Source organism: Microtus pennsylvanicus, chromosome 4 (assembly GCF_037038515.1).
Source record: "Microtus pennsylvanicus isolate mMicPen1 chromosome 4, mMicPen1.hap1, whole genome shotgun sequence".
Taxonomy (NCBI): Eukaryota; Metazoa; Chordata; class Mammalia; order Rodentia; family Cricetidae; genus Microtus; species Microtus pennsylvanicus.
Window position 1 is genome coordinate 84,568,576 of NC_134582.1, and position 21,223 is coordinate 84,589,798.

The 21,223-nt window shown below is 51.1% G+C and overlaps 1 protein-coding gene across 19 annotated transcripts in view; it reads right to left on the reverse strand.

Annotated features, from left to right (window-relative positions):
• Positions 1-21,223, reverse strand: part of Wnk2 (WNK lysine deficient protein kinase 2) — a 114,697-nt gene that overhangs the window by 36,500 nt on the left and 56,974 nt on the right. For all 19 annotated transcript variants that reach the window (XM_075969700.1, XM_075969698.1, XM_075969694.1 and 16 more), the window contains exons 6-12: positions 18,597-18,685; positions 16,953-17,172; positions 9,498-9,789; positions 6,691-6,890; positions 3,561-3,716; positions 2,806-2,997; positions 1,077-1,640 (exon numbers count right to left, since the gene is read on the reverse strand). In XM_075969700.1, coding sequence (XP_075825815.1) covers positions 1,077-1,640; positions 2,806-2,997; positions 3,561-3,716; positions 6,691-6,890; positions 9,498-9,789; positions 16,953-17,172; positions 18,597-18,685 — 1,713 coding nt within the window. The remainder of the gene's footprint in view (positions 1-1,076; positions 1,641-2,805; positions 2,998-3,560; positions 3,717-6,690; positions 6,891-9,497; positions 9,790-16,952; positions 17,173-18,596; positions 18,686-21,223) is intronic.

Below are 21,223 nucleotides of genomic sequence, written 5' to 3' on the forward strand. Positions count from 1 at the left end.
AGGTTCAGAGACTGCCCCCGCCCAGATAAAACTGTCAGGCAGGAAGATAGATGCTCAAGTGTGTGTGTTGAGGGGGGGCTGCCAGGTGGAGCGAGCATCTTCACCCGGCATCTGGTGGGAGACACCCAAGTAAAAAAGGCCTCTGACGAGCGGACTCAAGTGGGAAGCATCAGGTCTGTTCTTTCTTGCCCTCATTTGGGTTCAAACAGAATAGACCAGGAACTCCAAACATGAATGTCCTGGGCAGGTGTGTGAAGCCACAATGGCAGGCCTCCTGCCACAAGGCACGTAACCCTACACTCCACAGCATCCCTTCATTGGCAACTTGGCACCAGGGCAGTTACCTGTCCTGCAAGAATCATCTCCCACCTGGCAGGCAGCCCATTGGCACATATACCCCCTTACTGCTGTTTTGTTTCCTCTCTGTTCAAATCGGAATATCCATTCTGCCTTGCTTTGTCTTCTGGTCAAGGTTAGCCTGGGATACACGCAAGTATCCACAGAGGAGCCACTTCAGGCCAATAGGACTGCAAGCACTGGCACGAGGTGAGAGAGTGTTCAGCCACAAAGCAGAAGCAGGGAAGGAGCATGGAACACATCAGCCATCCTGATGCTCACAGCTCCTGAGAAGGCAGCAGATGCTCCGCATTGGCTCAGGCCTCTGTCTCAACATTCTCTTCATAAGAAAGATCAACCAGGGGCTGGAGAGATGGCTTAGAGGTTCAGAGCACTTGCTCTTGCAGAGAACCTGGATTCAATTCTCTAGCACCTACATTGTGACTCACAACCATAGATAACTCTAGTTCCAGGGAATCTGACACTCTGTTCTGCCCTCTGCCAACACCAGGCAGACACACAGATGGTACAAATACATCATACATGTAGGCAAAACATTCATACACATAAAATTAAATAGATAAATCTAAAAACAATTTTTAAAAAAGATTAAAGGTTAGCCACAGGACAGAACTGTCCCTGAGTCTGGGTACTAACAGGATCCATGGCCCTGTAAAGGAAACCTGGCCCTGAGGGTCTCCAGGCAGTGAATGGTAAGTCCACTTCCACAGGTGAATTACCTGGGTCCCTGAGGCAGCAGATGGAGCAGCCTGCTCAGGTAGATGGACGACAGTGGGCTGGACAGGCTGAGGAGGCACAGGTGAGGCCAGCTGTGGAGGGGTGGCCCGTAAGCTCTGCACCGTGTGGTGGGGTGAGGGTGGGATGTCTCCAGATGCCATCTGTGGAAAGGCTGCTGGGTACACAGGTTGAGCTGGGAGCTGGGCCGGGATCTGGGCCGGGATCTGGGCTGGGATCTGGGCCACTGCTGGATGGATGGACAGTGCAGCCACACCCTGCGGGGCCACAGCCAGCAGGGGAATAGCAGCTGGTGCATTTGGCACGATGGTCTGGCAGGGCACAGTCAGGGGTGCTCCTGGGGGGTGAGGCAGCTTGACAGCCTGCAGAGGCAGGGCCGGTGATGTGGGCAGGGGTGTCGTGAGGCTTGGCAAGATCACAGCAGGTGAGAAATACTGAGGTGGTGGCACAGGGGCCACATTTGCAGCTGGCAGATCAGTGAGGGTCTGAGGGAGGCCATCGAGTCCTGCCAAGGGAGTGATGGGGGGAACCACAGGCATTTGAGGCATCTGTAAAAGGTACAGTGGCATGTTAGTCAGGCTGCCATCCAGGGGCCCACAGCATCAGCGGGAAGTGGCTCAGTCTCCCAAACAGTTGCTGGCGATGAGATGATCCCAACAAATCATTGTACAGCATTATAAACGTGCTCAAGCAGAACAGGCGACCTGCCTGCTGGACTCTCTCCCTTGGCACCAGCATGGAGGGGCCGGTGTGTCCAGGTTTCCAAGGGGCTGGTGGCTCCGAGGGAGTCAGGAGTGCTCAGTTAAGAGGAACCAGAGAAAGACCACAGGGCTCTGGTGCTTCGGAGCACTTTCATTTGGGAGGACTGAGACTATCCAGGCTCCCGGGCTGGCCCAGTCATCCAGCGTCTCATCCTGTGAACTCCGTGGAAGCCAGCCCCTTGGAGAGTTCTCAGTATAACCTTCTTTGATGGATGAAGCTATGCCAGTCCCTGTGGCATTCGGCCTCTCATCAGCAGATAATCTAAAACCTTCTGTTTGCTCTCACAGTATCAGGTGGTTCCTGGCGGGGTGGGTTAAACACTTTCTACACGATAGCTATCCGCTAAGCAATGTTTTCTTTCTGCTTGCTCACAAGCAGCGTGTCAACTACCCCTCTGTACAATTATGAGGGCACAAACACGTGCAAATCCACTGTGATGCACATGGCAAACAGCTAAACGCCACCCGCAGTGACAAGCACACCTGTAAGGAGTTACCCTTAGCTTACAATCATCTGAAGCAGATTGCTTTCTATGCCCATTCAATGGTCACAAGGAGAGCTTTGTCCTTGGCTTGGACTAGCCCTTCCCCCATCCTGGACGGCAATCCAGTAGATGGCAAAATGACAGCTATCCCACCCACTCCTTGAGGGACCCTATATACACCACCCTCATACAGAGGCATCACAGCCTGAGAAGACAGCTTGCCAGGGTAGAGAAGAGGTGAAGCCCCAGGACGAGGGAAACCAGACAAAGGAGGCTGTCCCCAGGGTCCCTGGCCTGCTGTAGTAGTTACAGGAGCAGACATGAAACACTAGACATATAATATACAGGGTATGACATTATGCTCCAAGTCTACGTCCCTAGCCAGTAGCCCCTGGTGACACACATAAACAGGCCCAGCCCATGTCCTGGTACCCACCCAAGGTGAGCAGGCTATGGGCCAGAGGTACCTGTGGAGGGACTTGAGCGAGAGGCTGCAGAGGTGGCTGCGGCATCTGGAGAGGCTTCAGCTGAGCAGGGGCCACTACCTGGGAGGTTGGAGCCAGGTATGGAGGCAAATGAGAGGGCACTGGCTGGACAGTGCCCACGGGCTGTGGGGCCAGGACTTGTGGCAGGGTAGGTGGTTGGGCCATTGGAAGAGGCTGGAGGAAGAAAGGGAGCCTTGTGCTCAGACACAAAAGAAATCCACAGTGACCCCCGCGTGTGTGCTCATATGCTCACACTCACCCATCTGCATATACACTCCCACATACACACTCGGATTCCCACGCACAGCCACATCAACTGCATAAACACAACCACATATCTTCACGACTGCATGTTTTCACACATCACACTCACATACACATAGTGAACTACATTCACAATATACGTCTACACACTGCTCACACAAACACATGCAGACCGCCAAGCTCCTGCTAATCTGGATCCAGCTTATAAAAACATTCTGAATAAACAGAGTTTTCCATGAGCAGGCCTTGCATCTTGCATTAAAAACTACAGATATCTCTCTCTCTCTCTCTCTCTCTCTCTCTCTCTCTCTCTCTCTCTCTCACACACACACACACACACACGCACACGCACACGCACACACACACACATTCTCACAGGTACATCCGTCACCCAAGCCACTACAGGCTTTGGCTGCAGAACTATCCCTCATAAGGGAACAATTTAAGGGGATAAAATAAAGTGTCACACTTACCTGCTGGACTGGGGGTGCTGGCTGGCTTGGGCCCATGGGCACAGGGGTAGTGGGTGGTGGTAGTACAGGAGTGAAGCTCATGGAAGGTTCTGGAAAATGCTGCTGAATGAGTGGAGGGCGCGCAGGGGGTGGCACAGGGCCTACTGACAGGCCAGGCTGCAGAGAATATAAAGGCCATATTCAGCGGCTGCCCTTGTTCTTTCTTGTCCCTGTGCCCAGCCCCCTCCCCACCAGGAACCTTGTTCCCAGGAAGGTGACTCAGCAGAAGCCAGGTGTGGTGGCCCTACAATGCATCACCAATACTGAAAAGCCACATCATATGGCCACAGCTCCCAACCAGGGAATGTTCTAGAACACAAGTCCCATGGAGTATTATACAGCCATATAAAAAGATCATCATAGAGGTTTTTCAGCACCGTGGAGAAAGACTCCTTAGGCTTTAGACTGTGGGCAGCTCATTTACAGTGACGACTGGGACTAAAAAGGATGAGCCAATACATATGGAGAGATGGGATCATACAGTTTGTGGCTGCTGGGGAGGACACACAGCCATGGGAACAAAACTAGAACAGTGAGGCCCTTGGCAAGGAGAGGCCCTCTGAGACTCAGTCACAAGGGGACAGAAACAGAGCGGCAAACAGGGAGGGCACTGGTCCATGCAGCTAGCAAAAGAACAGGAAATCAGCCCAAGAATGCTGAGGTTAGGGAATGGCTGCTACTTTGTCAATATTCTGTGGGTTTTTTTGGATTTTGTTTTGTTTTTTTATGTGTATGATATTTTGCTTGCATGTATGTGTATGTCTGTGTACCACACGCATGCCTGGTACCCAAGGAGGCCAGAATTGGGTATGAGAGCTCATAGGACTAGAGTTACAGATGGTCGGGAGCCACCATATGAGTGTTGGGAACAAACCTCATGTCCTCCGCAGTTCCATGTTGCTAAGTTCAGCTCTCCAACCATATTCATTGTGCAGAGACAGACCCCGTAGTACTTATGGGAAAATCTCTGGTTGTGCAGGATTTACTTCACAACAATGAGGACACTAGAAGGCTGTGGAGAACATATCTGAACACAAGTTCGTGGTTCGGAAGAGGGACTGATGTCCACTGCTCTCCAGCAGACTTCTCTAAGATGTGCTGCATGGCACAGAGGCAGGGATCTCTAAAACATACTCTCACTTCCCCTTTCCTGGTGTTCTGTGCAAGAATTTGGGGAGCAGGCACGTTTGGGATCCTGTCTCAAAGCTGGGTTCACCTAAAACCATAGACAGATGAGTTGGTTCAACTAGACCAGGCCAGGCCAGACTGTACACTTATGAGCTCCGGCCACTATCCATGGCTCAGGAGCTAAGGCAGAGTCTAGTGACCCCTTACTCCTGATGGTCTTCCATTTCCTCCTCCTCCTCCTCCTCATTGCCCCTGTCTGTTTATCCCACTGGATCCTGACGCATATCACCATAGTGGCCTTCTCCAGAAACATCAAGAGGTCGGGATGTACCCTCCACAAGTCATCCTTCCTGTGTTAAGTTGTCTTTACATCAGGAGGCAGGGAAAGAGAACCAAGAACCCTAGCCCAAGTCTGCAGTTGTGATCTCTCTGCTCAGATCCCTGATTAACATGTGAATGGTAAGATCAGCTAGATCAATAAGAAAGCATAGGTCAGCATGGATGGGGTGAGGACCAGGGCAGCTAGTACATCCCAAGGCCTAAGGTAGCGCTAATCATGACTGAAGGTGTGAGAGAGGCAGGCAGGACATTCTGGCTCAGCCCTAGCCGAGCAGCCTCTGGGGCAGCAAGTCCTATTGCATGAGGTCTTCCGGCCATTTAAAAGCAAACCTCATTTCATTTTGGAAAATGAATAAAATTACAAATAAAATTGCAAATGTGCGCATCATGGTGAATCCCAGGGCTCAGAGAAGCAGAGGCAGACACGATCCATGGTGTCAATTGCTTTTCCAAAAGGCCTGTTGGGCCTTTCTAACTGCTCAATCCGATGTGGACATGGGGAAGAAGAGCGCCTGCGTGTGCAGAGGACAGAGATCTCAGCACTAGCATTCAGTCTGTGCCAAGAAGCCACCACAGTCCAAGACTGACCAGGTGGGGGCTCCCAAGTGACCCTGGAAGACAGAACCCACCCGGGGGGGGGGTGTCTTAATCACCCTCTGAGGACCCAGCTCCACTACCCAGGTCACAAGCAAATTCTCAAGCTGAGCTCTTAGGGTTGTGAAACAATCATTTTTCAATATTTAGAAAAAAGGCAACAATCACAGACAGGGCTTGTCATGGGAGCACAAGGACTTGAGTTTGGATCCTCAGTACCTAGGTAAGAGGGCAAGTGGCAGAGAACACCTGTGCTCAGTGCTGGGAGGTGGGAGACAGCACCTGCTGGCCAGCCAGTGAGCCCCAAGCTCAGTGAGAGACCCTGTCTGAAAAAGTAAGGTATAGACTCTGGACATGGGTCTCAGTCCTCCGCGTGTACATGCAAGGGTGTGTGTACATGCATATGCCACAGACACAAACATAAAACAGAATAAATGTCCTGCTTGACCCCTCCTTCATCATCCACTTCCCAGATCTCACACACTGCCTGTCAGACATCCTCAAAGCCTGAGCCTCTGGTGCCCTGTGCAAATACTGAAAATGCCTCCCTGCTTCAACCCCATTTTCATCCCCAACTTTCAACAGCTCCGCTACCTGAGGGAGACATGCCAGGGGTTCTCGGCTATTCCCTAGGAGAATGGACAGAGACAAATTCCAAAGCTCCGTTATTACAAATGATACATTTCTGTCATCTCTGGGATAGACCAAGAAAGACCCCAATGTGCCAGCATCATGCACCTGTGTGGTACCAGTGACAACCTCAGGATAAGGCTGGTTGGTTCTATCACAGTTCCCCGCGTCACGGTTACCCTAAGGTCTGTTTCCAGATATTCTACACTCTTTATCCAGGGGTTCTTCACATCTAAGGCCCCTCAGCCTATAGATCTTCAGCTCCCAGAAAAGATGGATTGCATCTTCAGGTCTCCAAGGGAAATGTGGCTGGGAGTCGACCATAGGGCACTCTAACCCGACCATAGCACAGTCCAGACAAGAGGCAAAGAGGACAGAGTGGAGTGGCTCTCAAACTCACCACAGTGGCCGGCTGCTGAAAAGCCCCTAGTGCAGGCAGGTTGTGGGTCAGGCCAGGCCCCTCACTCACAGGGGGGCTGCACACACACGAGGCTGGGGTTGGAGTCGTGTCCACGAGGGAGCTGAGCACCATGCTCTGCTGGCTGCTCTGGGAGTCCGAGTACACAGTGGAGCCCTGGCCACTGTCGAAAGTGCTGTCCGCTGGGGAGGACCAAAGTAGAAGTTAGTGTGTACACCTCTAAATGCCATCTCCCTGGTGCTTCAGGCAAGCGGAATGGCTTGTTCCTGGATTCCTTCATCAAGACTAGGTCTGAGCTGTTTTCATGAATACTGTTTAAACTGTTACCTGATAGGCAGCAGTGGGAGGTCTCAGGCCTCCTGTGCCCCTGGCCTGATGCTGGGGTAGGCAAGGTTAGCTCGCCCACTGGAAGCAAATCCTGTCATTCCCTGCCCACTCTGGTTTTCAGGAGCAGAGGCTGCCCTTGTCGGATGGTACTTGGCAAGACAGCCTGCCCACATAGTCAGCCAGTGAAGAATGAAACCCAGAAACCCATCTGAAACAGCACTTTGAGGTTACTGCTTCCAGATTCCAAAAGCCACAGGCTTTACAATTTGCCACCAAAACACCCAGCTATTTGCACAAGGGGTTGCCTTTCAGAGTGAGTACTCTGTTCACTGATGATTTAAGCCAAGTGAGGGGTGAGTCTTGTGGCTCTGCACTACCAATTTTTCCAAAGAGTGATTTTAACCTAGGAAAACATAAGGAATGCTGATGTTTAATTGGGCAAAACCAATTAGACAAGCAGTTCTAGTTTTTAATGAGCCAACTGCTCATTAGAGTGACCATTTCTACCTAGACAGACAGGAAGGGAGGAAGGAGAAAAGGGAGTGGAAGAGGGAGGTGGGGAAGAAAAGAGAGCAACCCTCAGGCTAACAAGATTCGAGAGGCACCAACTCCCGCCATGTGTGCAACACTTTAAATACTGCAAGTAATTTGTACAGATGACTTGTATAATTAAAATTTCATTTTTGGAGATGGCTACTGCCCCCCACAATAGCTGTGCTGTCAGGGTCCTCAATACAAGTGTTATGGCAGTAGAAGCTACCTGCTCAGCTTAGGCGGGGCTGCTGGTGGAAGAATATTGAAAGTTCATGTAGCAAGGTACCCCCCAACACAGGTGTGTGTGTGTGTGTGTGTGTGTGTGTGTGAGAGAGAGAGAGAGAGAGAGAGAGAGAGAGAGAGAGAGAGAGAGAGAGAGCGCTATCTGCCTGTGTGTGTCTGTGTCCATCCACATGTGGATATATGCAGATCATCTCTGGAAGGCAGTTAAAAGACTTGCAGCATCTGTTGCCTCTGGGAGGGTAAGTAACTTGCCTGCAAACCCTTAGGGGTTTAAAATTATGAAAGATAAGTACCAGCCATCTATTTTAAAGAAAAAATGTAGTAAGTGAGCAAAAGCCCTCTGAGGCTTTTGGCCTCTGTGCTTAGCCCTTGGGTGTCCTGAGTCACATAGGAAAGGGATCTGGTGGCAGAGAAGTCCTACACCTAACATGAACTCATCGCCTTCTCTCTCTCCATCTCCGTGGGATTTTCTCATATTGGGTCACTCCGACCTTCAGCATCTGACCACAAGAGGGACATTGTTTAGAGATCCCAAGCCCGGTATGAGAGGCAGAGCTCAGCTTGGAACGGAGTAAATAGTGGGCAAAGCACTTCAAAGTGAGGGCTCCTCATTTGCATCTCAGTAGTCCTCTTGGAAGCTACTGGAGCCATGAATGAGGGGGGCTGCATATTAAATAAACAGGGTCTCAGTCTTTCCACATGAACAATCTCAAATATTGGCCTGGGCAGGTCACTGGGCCCTACTGATCTGTTCCAGGCTGGTTCACAAAGTGGGCAAAGCCATGTCTCCTGTCTCAGCTCATTGCTGAGTTTTCAAACACGGAAGGCAAGCAGGGTACTGACCGCCTATCCTGAAAAAGTCCTGGATCCTCTCAGGATGGCCTCCGATGAAGCCTGCATCCAATCTACCTCAAGAAAAACAAGGCTTTGTAGAGGGACAAACGGTCTCAGAGGTTTCTATAGAAGATACTAGCAGAGATACTCTTATCTCTGCTAGTATCCTAGTGATAAGCACCCTAATTAAGACAGCCACCACTCAGTCCATTGCACAGCCACCCACTTCAAAGACTGGGTGATGGTACCTCACTTGACCTGATGAGGCCAGAACTGATCCTCCCAGAGAATAAAGAACCAGCTGCCAGTCCACAGATTGACAATGTGAAGCCGAGGTGGAAATGGCTCCCTCAGAGCCTACAAGGCCATGGACATCTGACCTGAGAAGCCAGACTCCAGCAAGCTTTAACCCCTCTGGTCAGGAATCACTGAGGAATGTACTGAAAACCCAATCTTTTCCCTGAAACAACCATCTACACCCTACAGTGCGGGCAGGCAGGGGGAACAAGCCTGGGCTTGCCAAGGACCAGCACCAATGTGTCCTAGCACCTAGAAGCCATCTGTTAGCCCTATATTCCCCTGGCACCAAGGTGGCTAGCAAGAAGTGACCTTGGAACGGGAGACCAAAGCTTCAGGGGACCACCTATAGCTAAAACCAACAGACCCAGTTACCTGAGAACAGACTGGGGCTCACCAGACTGAGGCAGGAGCTTACCAGGTACCTACCTTTCTCACAGAGTTTTGTAATAAAAGATAGGGACTCTGTTTGGCTTTGCCCTGATGTTGGTTATGCTGGTTGTGGTAGAAGGAAAGACACACTTGGCCATGGTGACCCCATTCCAGGTACTCACAGGCTAAGGAGGTAACGCTAGCTGGCAAGGTAGGGGGTAGGAGATGCTGGTCAGCCTCAGGTTCCTCAGGTTCTGGCAGTCCAGGCTGACCACTCTGTGCATGGTAGGTCACCTGGACCTGCAGGGGTGCTGGTAGACCCTTGGTCTTGTCAGGGCTCCCTGAGTCCTTTGGCTCCTGAGACTGCAGTGCAGGCCAGATCCTCTCACGCCGCCACTGAATTAGCGCTACCCGGTCACGAATGGACTTGGCCACAATCTTCACATCACTCTCATGGAAAAATCCAGAATCAATCTGCAAAGGTAGACACACGGTCAAGCATCTTGGGGATCAGCCATCTTGCACGCACCACTTACACACACGTACACACCCTACTGCCTAAGATTACCCTACTGTCTACCGTCGTTCTCAGGACTCCTCAGTTCCCTTATGAGTGCCGACTCCCAATGCCTGCCTTTGAAGTTTAAAGGCTCCAGCGGTGGGGTGGCAGTTCATGCCCAGCAAATATTCACTGACCTCATAAACACTGACCTGGGAAGAGGAGACTCATTTGGTCATTGGAAAGCAGTATGGGGACCATGTGGGCCTGGCAAAACCCTAATCCCCCTCCACCAACAGAGTATTCCACGATCTCCAGGAAACACAATGAGCTCACTGGGAATATCTGTGGCAAAGTCACTTCCTGAGACACAGGTCCCTACTAAAGCTCTGTTAGCTGGACTACAGGGCCTGATAGCGACTGGTGAAGAGTAGGGATTGGGTTCCTTCCCTTCATGAAGACCTCAGTTCTAGAGAGATTGAGTGGGGAAGCTAGAGAGAGAACTCAATGAAGAAGACCAGAGTTCACGACCTCACAAGAAATTCCAGCTCCAGGGAATCCAACACCCTCTTCTGGACTCTGGGGGCACTGCACACATGTGTGTATTACCACTACTGCCACCACCCCGCCCCTATACACATAAACTAAAAATAAATCTTTTTTAAAAGAAAAAAAATAGATTTTTTTTTTAAAGACAAGGTTTCACTGTATATCCCTAGCTATGTAGACCAGGCTGACCTTGAACTCAGAGATCCACCCGCCTCTGCTTCCTGAGAGCTGGGATTAAAGGTGTGCACTCCTATGCCCAACAAGAAAAATAAATTTTAAAAGAGACTAGGTGGACTCTTGATGGGAACATTGCAGGGTAGGGAAACAGGGGTGTCCTAGCGTGGGAACTGGGCAATACAAAGAACACGGGTGATGGGCAGCACAGAGGGCGGTGACTGTGTGAGACAGCCAGGCTCCTCCCACACAGAAAGGCAGGAATATGGAATAGACCCATGGTACTGCTTGGTCCCCACACTATCAGTGAGACAGTCACAGATGAACCTAGAGGCACATGATGACACTTGTGTATGAACATGCAGATAACATGTCCCTGTCAAGTGTGTCTACCCTAAGGGCCCAGTAACAACATCCACAATCCTGAGAGGCCACAGGAAACCAGAGCTGCCCCTGGCACAGTAGCTCAGGGCTGGGCAGGTCAAGGAAGACTGCCTGGACATGCTCAGGAAAGGACAGGGACGTGCAAAGTGTCATGGGAGCTGGTACTGGGCAAATCTAGGACATGGGAACATCAGAATAAGCAGCAACACAGTGATGCTGTAAAGGGCATTCCTGCAAATCCCAGCACACGGTTTGCACAAGCAGTTTGCAGACCACCTGTGGGAGCAAGAAGGACATCTATCCTATGGAATAGGTAGGGAAGTACGGAGGGTCTCACTCACCCCTTCTGTTTCTTTCTTTCCACAACTGTCTCTTTGCATGTCCCTACACCTCCTACACCTCTTTTCTCTCAGGCATTACTGCTCAGGGCGAAGCCACATCATGAGTTGCCCTCTCTGGAGACCCACACCAGCAGGGAACTCTGCTACACGGGCCACAAGCCCTGGCTGACACCTGACTGTGCCTCATGAGAGGCCCTAAGCCACCCGCTCCCCCCAGACTGAAGACTGCATAGGCTGGAGAACTCTGAGTAGTATAGCTGGGGTAGTCTGCTGTGAGGTTGCCAACATCTAAGCAGAAGTGTACTGTGTTCCTTCAGAGCAAGTATCCTCCACAACAGAGTGGACAGAAGCATGTGCCCCCAGGCAGGCCGCAGTGACAAAGATTCCTAGGATGTATCATCTACCCCAGGGGGCATCTGAGTTCTTCCCAAGTGTCAGACTACAGAAGGTAGGGGACTGCTGAGCTGAGGAGCCCCCTAACAGTGGCCCAACATTTGGACACCAAAGATCTGTGCAGCCCAGGGAAGGGATGGTGGTGGTGTGCTGATGACATTTAGGTTCTGAACACAGGAAAACCCCTGCTTCATAGGAAACAACAGGCAGGAATGCACTCGGGGTGATGGGCGCTAAGCAGCAGCTCACTCTCAAACAGCACGTGGTAGAGGTGGGAGTCCTCCCAGGGAGCTGGTCCAGATCATCTCAAAGCAGTTTATTTTGAAAGACAACTGTGCTGGTGGGAGAGATTCCCCATGAAAATGTCCCAGGTGAAAGCCTCACTGACCCCAGCATCGGCATAAGCAGTCTGGGTATGTGGCCAAGGAAAGGGTTCAAAGAGGGGAGGCCAGAGGACACAGAATCCTCTGTGGTATCGCCTACTCTCAGGGCCTGTGGTTCAGCCGCCATCTTCCCAACAACAGGACAGTCCACACCCCCAGAGATGAGACTCCAGAGGAGACCAGATGACGGGTCTTCTATCCTTAGAAGCACAGCAGCCTCTTTCCAGGGACTTCAAGTCCGACCACAGAGACCTTTGTGAGGCAGCTGGGGCTGGACAGGCTAGAATGACCCAAGTCAGTTGTGATCCAGAGTGAGTGGCCCAAGGCAGGTGTAGTAACTGTTGCTGAGTCCTGGAGCAGGTCTACAAAGGCGGCCAGGGCAGGAAGCATGCCATCCGTAAAGTCCCAAGTAGCCTCAATTCACATTAAAGACAGTTGCCCACTCTTGCCATTTTGTAGGATGCTTGCTCTGAGGTTCCATGTCTCTACTGGGCAAGGACTACCTGACCAGGGTTGGCAAAGAGAACACCCCTTACATATGCCACAGTTATTTCCATTTTCTGCAACACTTCCATCACCCCTAGGATGGGCCTAGCTGCCTCTTGCCCAGTACCCCGAGAACCTGCCATACTTAACCTCATTCTGCCATGCGGACCTACATCCCCACCCTATAACATACCTTCATCTTCATCCCCCTCCTGGTGGCTCCAGGAGGTCTCATCTGGATTCTAGGGTGCCTGCAGCACCTCACACCTGTGTAGCCTCCAGAGTCTAGGATCTTAGCCAGACTCAAGTGTTGCTAACTGGTGACTCTCTCTGCAGCCCAGGAAGGGACTGGTGGCCTGGACAGTAATGACCTTAGGGTTTTAAATACGCAGAATGAAGAAGGGCAAAACTGGAACCTTGACAAATTTCCTAGGGTCCAGGACCCATCCTAAGGCCCAGTAAGAGCATGGCAGAACTAGGAGATGGGCCATGTGTGGCTGTTCACAAAACAAGAGTCCTCACAGGGAGAATGTAGAGCTTTTAATTTGCAACATGTGGCAACAAGGCTTGTCAGAGTGGGGATACACATTGATTATTATTATTAATTATTATTATTACATTACTTGTTGAGACAAGGTTTCCTGGTTGTTTTGGTACCTGTTCTGTAGACCAGGCTGGTCTCAAATTCAGAGATCCACCCGCCTCTGCCTCCCAAGTGCTGGGATTAAAGGTGTGTACCACTACCACCTGGCATTTATTATTATTCTTTAAGTTGATACAAGTCATGTCCTTTCTACATGAATGCCCTTTTTATAGATGCCATGCCTTATAACAGAAAGAAAATATAGTTTGAGGCAGGAGGAGGAGATAAGATGTGGGAGGGGAGAAGATTCACGAGAAGGTGCTGGGCCCAGGGACTTCCCTGGAACTAATACAGGAACATAGCCTGGGACTTCAGCCAAAAGGCAAGGACCAGCTAAGGTGACTGACCCACAGTAGCCCTATCCTGTGCAAAGTCTTGTCCTCCACCCGATGACAAGCAGAGACAGGATAGAGCTTTGGGTGTCAACTGCTTCGGAAGCAGTGAAGCAGCATCCAGGCAGGGTGCACAGGGTTCACCTGGGTTTAGGACACTGTCTTTCAGGGAACTGAATACAAATGAGAAGCTGAGGTCTGGGTGAAGCCCAGACATTCAGAATCTACCTGCTGGGGAGCCTGGGCATCATCCTGGAAGAACCATCCATGCTGGAATCAATTACACTGAGCCCAACAGCCCCTTATCACACTGTAGATATCCCTGTAGCCCCTGATCCAAGGCTCTGCTCCCAGACACCTCATGCCCTGCCTGGCCCAGTCCAGAGCAGGCAGAAGCACATTTGTAATGCAGTGCTGGCCTCATCTATGAAGGCAAGCATGTTATTTTACCTAAAGAGACTCTCATATTGAAACTACAATGACCAATTATGATCCCCGTTCTTACTCTGGTGGCCTCAACAGACATTCCTTGCAAAGCCAAAACAGTGTGGTTTCCCCAGGATTTCTTCCTTCGACACACACAGGAGACTCTCCCTCCAATCCTTCCCACGTCTATCATTCCCAGGCCAGTACCAAGGGCCAGCACAGTGTCCACAGTAAGCTCTCAGGAAGTAGCTGACACTTAACTCCAGCTGCCACACTGTCTGTAGGGGCATGCCACTTCACACAAGGCTTACTGTTCTCAATAAAAAGCATGGAATGACAGCTGTTAGCATCAGTGAATAGAAACGTGTGCTGGTAGTCGGCTGAATGTATACACTCTTGACAACTGAATTGGAAAAACACAGTGTACCATATCGAGCTACTATTGGCTACCACTGTGAGCCACGGAAGACCCCCAAGAAGCATGGAGCTAAAGAGTCCTGTGAGATGTGTTCACAGTAGAAGCTCTTCTGCCTGGAATGGGATCAGAGGCAAGCTTTGAGAAAGTGGGTTGGCCTGGTCACACGGGTGACTGCTCTGTGCATCTTGAGACGATGGTACAGCCTGCCCCAGAGAAGCCAGCCTAGACTTCAGCTCAGCAATAATGCGTCACATCCATCCTCATCCTTACTACACCACACAGCTGCTGCACAGGGAGATACAGCCCTGTCTAGCACACTGGCAGCCCTGGAGGTCTGTTTTCCCTCCAGAAGCTGGAAGTGAGACCCTGCACTCAGTTGTACTTCAGAAGACCACATCGAGAGGGTTCACCAGGAGCACTCCAGCCTGTGGCTGTGGCACCAGGACCTAAGCTCATCCTGAGTGTCTCCTTTTCACCCCTGGAGTCACGGATGCTGAGGCCCTGCTGCCAGGCCATTTCTCCTTCCTGCACTGACCTCTGTACAAAAACTAAACCCACCATGTACCCTGGGCCACATGCTGTAGAAATGTAGTCTTAAGGCAGAGTGGACACAAGGCCCATGGAGCCCCTCTCGTCTGTCTCTGAGCACTCACACACTCCAAGGAAACCAGCCCCACTTCTCCTGACAGGAGAAACAAGGAACCCATCATTCTGTGACTTGAGATTTAAGTTTTCAATAGATGTGCTCTGTTCAGTAGAAAGCTCATTTAGGAGCTGGGCATAGTGTGCAAGACTATAATCCCAGTTGCTTGGGGACTTGAGACAGATGGATCAAAAGTTCAAGGCCTGTCTGGGATAGAGTGAGTTCAAGGTCAGCCTAGGCAATCTAGTGAGAAGGGTTTCAAAATAAAATGTCAAAAGGCAGCCTGGAGCTGTGGTAGAACACTTGCCTAACTGGATTCCTAGGCCCTGGGTTCAAACCTCAGCGGGGAGTGGGGGGAGTATAAAAGTAAAAGGGGGGCTGAAATACACTTTAGAGACAGAGTAGCTCTAGGTTCAGCCCCCCAGTACCACCAAAAAAAGAAAAAAATCTTATTTTAAAATAAATTTAAAGCCGGGCGGTGGTGGCGCACGCCTTTAATCCCAGCACTCGGGAGGCAGAGGCAGGCGGATCTCTGTGAGTTCGAGGCCAACCTGGTCTACAAGAGCTAGTTCCAGGACAGGAACCAAAAGCTACAGAGAAACCCTGTCTCGAAAAATCAAAAAAATCAAAAAAATAAAAAATAAATTTAAAGAACACCACCTCTGTGACAGCCATGTGAGGCTCTGTTTCACGCCTGCTGTCTTCCCTCTGGATATTGGCATCCTGACTTCTATTTGCCCCCTCCTTTACTACAGCCTGGAGGCCTTTCTGGACTCCCATCCCCTGTGGAGTGCTTCTGCTGCTTACACCGTCTCCACACAGATCCTCACGTCTGCATCCTTCTACTCTTATCTAAGGTGATTCATCCTTTGTAACCAACAGCACAGATGTTGGTCTCCTGGCCAAGCATGGTGTCCTCAGCCTGTTGTAGCCTGAAACCAGGCGACCAGGCATCCATCTCTGTGCCTTGCAAACATTCCTCAACCTGGTCAGGACACGGACACACGGACCACACCTCTCCCTCTCCTTCTCTCTCTCTCCCCCTCCCCCCTGACTTCCCTCAGACACAGAGCAGCATGTCAGGGGCACAAGTTGATAATGAAAATGTCCCACGGTGTTGAAGAGTCACCCATCTTGTACGGTATTAAACACTTGAAATGTGGCCAATGAGACCAAAGTTTAAACTGCAATTAAATTTTAAACTACCTAAATCTTAGAAGGGACTTGTGTGTCATGTCTACCATTCTGGATGCTGCTGGCCCAGAGAACTGAGTAGAATAATCTAGTCTGGCATCCAGGCCCTAGGAATTCTTATGCCCTGACCACTCACCTCTCTTAGATGTTAGGGTACCGCAGCATTGCTGCAGAGCCTGGGCCCGAGACACGCCTTGCCCTGTAAGGGCTGTTCTGTTCCTTCTCCTTCCCTGGCACCCCACCAGGCTCAATGTCCCTTCCTGAGGCCCAGTCTGACATTCCAAGCAGAAAAGGGGTCTCCCCTCCTCACCCACAGACAGGCAGAGACACACCTGTGCTCTCCCATTGAGGTGTTAAAGTACCAAAACCCAAAGCAAAACAAGAACATCTCCAAAGCAGGAAGGGCAAACCCATGTTCAAAGCCGCAGTCCTGGAGCAAACTGGCAGAGAGTTTGGTCAAGGCAATCAGGGCCTGTCACTCTCCCCTTTGCATCAGACGCCTTCCCTGGACTGTGTCCCAGATGCTCATCTTGTCTCCCAGGGCCTGTGCAGTGGAGAGCCTTAGCCCTCCCACTGTACATATACATACCTGACTGACCACAGGGACCCCAAGCCCTTTCTCAGGACTGCCCCCAACCCTCCCACACATGCTGGCCATTCCCCTGGGGGCACATGCCCTTCTGGAAAAGCAATTGATTTGTGATTTTTTTTTTATTTTGTTTTATCCCAAACTTGCCCACGGTTATCCTGAGCCCCTTTGTATGCACATTACCATTTCCTGGGCCACCTCATCAGGGGTCTCCTTCTCCAAGTCAAAGGTAAACTCTATGGCTCCATTGTCTTTGGGCTTGCCCTTTAGCTTCTTGGGGTCTTCCACCCAAAGCCGCAAGGCGATGGTAGACTTCCTGCCATGGTCCTCCTCTGCAAGTTCCACCCGGACACCAGTGTCCTCCGCGAAGAAGGCATGGCTCAGCAGGTCCTTGATCTCATACCTGGAGAGAAAGTGACTCCCAGGCAGGGCTCAGGGACAAGGGACTTCCACACCATTCTACAGGTACAATATCAGGTCAGCACCCAGCATGCTGAGCAGGTTATGCTAGAAAGTTCCACTTCATTCCTGGTGGGCAGCCTCTGCTCCCTGGGGTAGGACACAGGTGTGCACATGAGCATTCCTTAATCCCCAGGAGATGCTGAGAAATTACGATCTGATATGCTTTTGTTTCTTGTTGCAATCATGTTTTAAGATAGACCCTGCCCCCCATAAAAAGAAATCACACTCTGTGCCAGGCCACCTGCTAGGCTATAAACGGATCCTGCTGAGGTACAGGTGAGTGTTCGATCCTCATCAGAGACTCCTGGCTCAGGGTAAATGAGAGGAAGTAGAATCCTCCACACACAAAGAACCCAGGGTCCCTGGACCTCACTGCAGCAGTGAGGTCAGTAGGGAGGAAGGGGTGTGGAAGAAGAGAGGCAGACAAAGATAAGTAAGGACTTGTAGACCTAGGGGTTTGGAGCCAGAACACAGCCATGGGAGGCTTTACCCAGGGGGCCAGGTCATCTGCTACATGATCACTTCCAGGTCCAGAAAGTCATGCCTCCCAAACACACGTCCCTAACTACTGTGTCTGGACTTTTCTCCAGTACAAATGCAGTTAATCATACAACATCCTCTATCATAAATCTGGCTTCCTCTGGGCATCGTGTTGATGGTGACGAACACCAGCTACCCATCCCTACCAACCCCTGAGCATGTCACATGGATGGGTGAGTACATCCCAGATTGTTTTGAGGGCTAAGAAGGCTAAAAGGCAACCCTAGCTTCCTGGCTGTCCAGCTGGGAAGGCCAATTCTGAAGAGGAATTGGGTTTGTAGAACAACTGGAGGGTCCAGAGGTGAAATCTGCAGCCTGAGAGATGGCTGTAACAAGTACACTCCCATGTACAGCCTGCTGTTCAGAAGGGCTGATGGGGCTGAGGCTCATGAGGAACCTGGGATGGAGATGTTCCTTAAGGGGACGTAGGGACAACTAGAGAGAAAGCAAAGGACAGAGCAAAGGTCTGGGTGTCCCAGCACTTGAGGCTGGGTTAGGACTCAGGAAGGATGTGAGTGTTACGCGGCTCACAGCTACTCTCAAGCTCGGTGTCACATAGCTTGAGCCGGCCTGCCTGACCTGGGAAGTTTGCACAGAGAATGCGGCCCAAAACGACAGCTGGAGAACCCCGGAGCCCACGGTGCTGGAGCTCACAGGAGCCCAGGGTGCCGGAACTCACCCGAGCCCAGGGTACCAAGCTCTCCAGAGCCCAGGGTGCCAGAGCTCACCTGAGCCCAGAGTGCCGGAGCTCACCCGAGCCTAGGGTGTTGGAGCTCACCCGAGCCCACGATGCTGAGCTCACTCAAGACTATCTATGGTGCTCACCTTTCCTCCTTGTTCTTGCAGATGCACTCGCCAATGATCTCCTTGATCTCAGGATCATGCACCTTCTCGAAGCTGGCTGGCTTGATGCCCTGAGAACAGAGCAGAGTTATCTGGCACGACCCAGAGCTGGAGGAACCATCAACACAACCCAGTGCCTCCCCTGGCTCAGCTTGCTACCCAAGGCACTTCTCAGCCTGAGTCCTGAGACCCAGTAGAGCCTGGGGCCTCATTGGGTTGAGGGTGGAGCTATGTTCAGGGAAACTAAGGAGGCTATGAGGCAGAGTTCTGGAAAGAGTGATAAAGAGCCCGTATATCTACAGTCTCCTCAAGCTTTTGCTTAAAACCAAGATGAGTACCTAGTCAGCACCACAGATCTTGGCAAAGAAACATCAAGGACCTTCAGGCTGAGCCATTCCTACAGCTTACACAGAGCAGGGATGCTGTAATGGTATAGAGTGTCACGATCAAACAGAAACTAATGGAGATGCTAGGATGCAAGAAAACACTAACTCCTCACACAGCAGAAAAACAAGTCCACAGAAATGAGAGCATGCTGCAAGCTGGAGACAAGGGGCAGGGGTAAAACTCATAGCAGCTGTGCAGTAGATGAAAAAAAAAAAACCAAACGTCTAGTGACAGCAGAAATTATAGATACAAAGGACCAACTAGAGATGAAAACCTCACAGAAGAGAAGGCAGGGCAATAGGAGCTATTGGGCATGGAACAGAGAGACAGACAGACACACAGTTCTGTTCCCATCCCTTCAGAATTGGTAACACTACTGAGGTGCAGGCCGGCACACACTACATATAAAAGCAAGTCCCCATAAGGACAGGATAGGAGGCAGTGAAGGAAAATGAGACATGCTTGAAGACAGATGATGGCTTAGGGAGTAAATGATTGCTGGGGAAGCACATGGACCTGAGTTCAGATGCCCAGCACTCAAGGAAAAGTCAGGTATAAACCCCAGCACTGGGAGAGGCAGAGATAGGCATATCCCAGGAACTCATGGGCCAACCAGTCCTCAGATCTAGGTTCAGTAAGAGACCCTGTCTCAAACATAATGTGGAGAGCAAATTGAGGAAGACACATTGGTAACTTCTGGCCCCACACACGCCTGCATAGGTGAACACACACAGAGGAGTGGGGGAGAAACTCCAGGCCTGTAGATGCAACACACTCAGGCCTTAGGCTTGAAAGCAGAATAGGGAAAAGCCTTGTGACCCTCTAAGCTCTTCCCTTCAGCATAAGGCCAGTAGCCATTGTTCCTCCTACTCAGGTCTGAACAGAGGATATCTTGGGGGTGTAGAGCATCCCCAGCTCAAACTTAGGCCAAGGCCCCCCATCCATGCTGTCACTAGGATCACCATCTGGCAAAAACACGCAGCACAGCCTGTAGATGCCAACGCTGATGCTTCAGACCCAGCAGTGAGCATCCACAAAGCTGTCCTTCACCTGCCCTGTAGATGCCAACGCTGATGCCTCAGATCCAGCAGTGGGCATCCACAAAGCTGTCCCTCGGCTTGGCTGCAGAGCCTCTGGACAGAGCCCCCAGGCCCTACCATACAAGCTGCCCCTCCCCCTGGTGAAGAGCCTCAGCTACAGTGGATTCCACACTTCCCACAGAGTCAGGCCTTTCAACCCACACCTGGGCTTCTTTTCTATACCAGCCCCTCCCCAGGGAGTCAAGAACACTGCGAGGGAGAGGGAACCAGTGGCCACTCAGAGAGCACAGATATCTATCTCCCCTATCAGAAGCAGGAGTTGGCAGGGTTACTTTACAATCTGTTCAGTTGCAGGGGGAAGGAAGCAACTAATTACAAAAAATAAAATACACTAAAAGCTTCAACCCTCCCATGCTTCATCCTTCATCAAGATTCAGCCTTTAAAATCCCTGTCCTTTTTGTTTTATCTGGAGAATATAAAACAGAAAGAAGGAAGGGAAGAGAGAAAGAAGGGAAGGAGGGAGGGAGAACGAAGGGGAGAAATACTCCTCTGAACCTGGCTGCTGAAGTCCCATTTGGGGCAGACAAGAGTAAAGAAGGACCAGCCTTGTGTTGTCTGCTATCCAGAATGTGCAGTTTTCTGCCTAAGAGGCCCCTTCCTGTCCCCAGGCCAGAGGACAAACCGCTACCTACTGTGTACAGGACAAGCCTGAAGCCCAAGGTTCCTTTCCCATATGCCACATAAATACCACCAAGATCTCTCAGGTCTTCAACACCCTGCTTAGCAGACAGCTCCTGCCTCCCTGGAGTAACTTTATACCTGTGTGGGCTTCTGGGCCGGGGCTCTAGCCAAGAACTCTCGCCTGTCACCGCCTATCTATAGTGCACACAGGGGAGGCTCAAGGCAGCTAAGTGACATACGCTAGATCTTGCAAAAGGCAAGAGCTGCCTACCATCTGCAAAAGGGCTCCTTAGGGTGGCTGGGCCCAGGATGGAGCTACAAGGGTGCCTAGGCCATGCATGGCTCCACACACACCTGCAGAGGTAACCTCTGCTCCCAGGCACCTGGAGTAGAGACAGAGCACAGGGTCCCACTGGGTTGCCTGAGGAGGATGCAGGAAGGACTGGGATCACAACAAGCAAGGTCAGAGAATACCCTGAGGGCCTGCTGGCCTCTCCAAG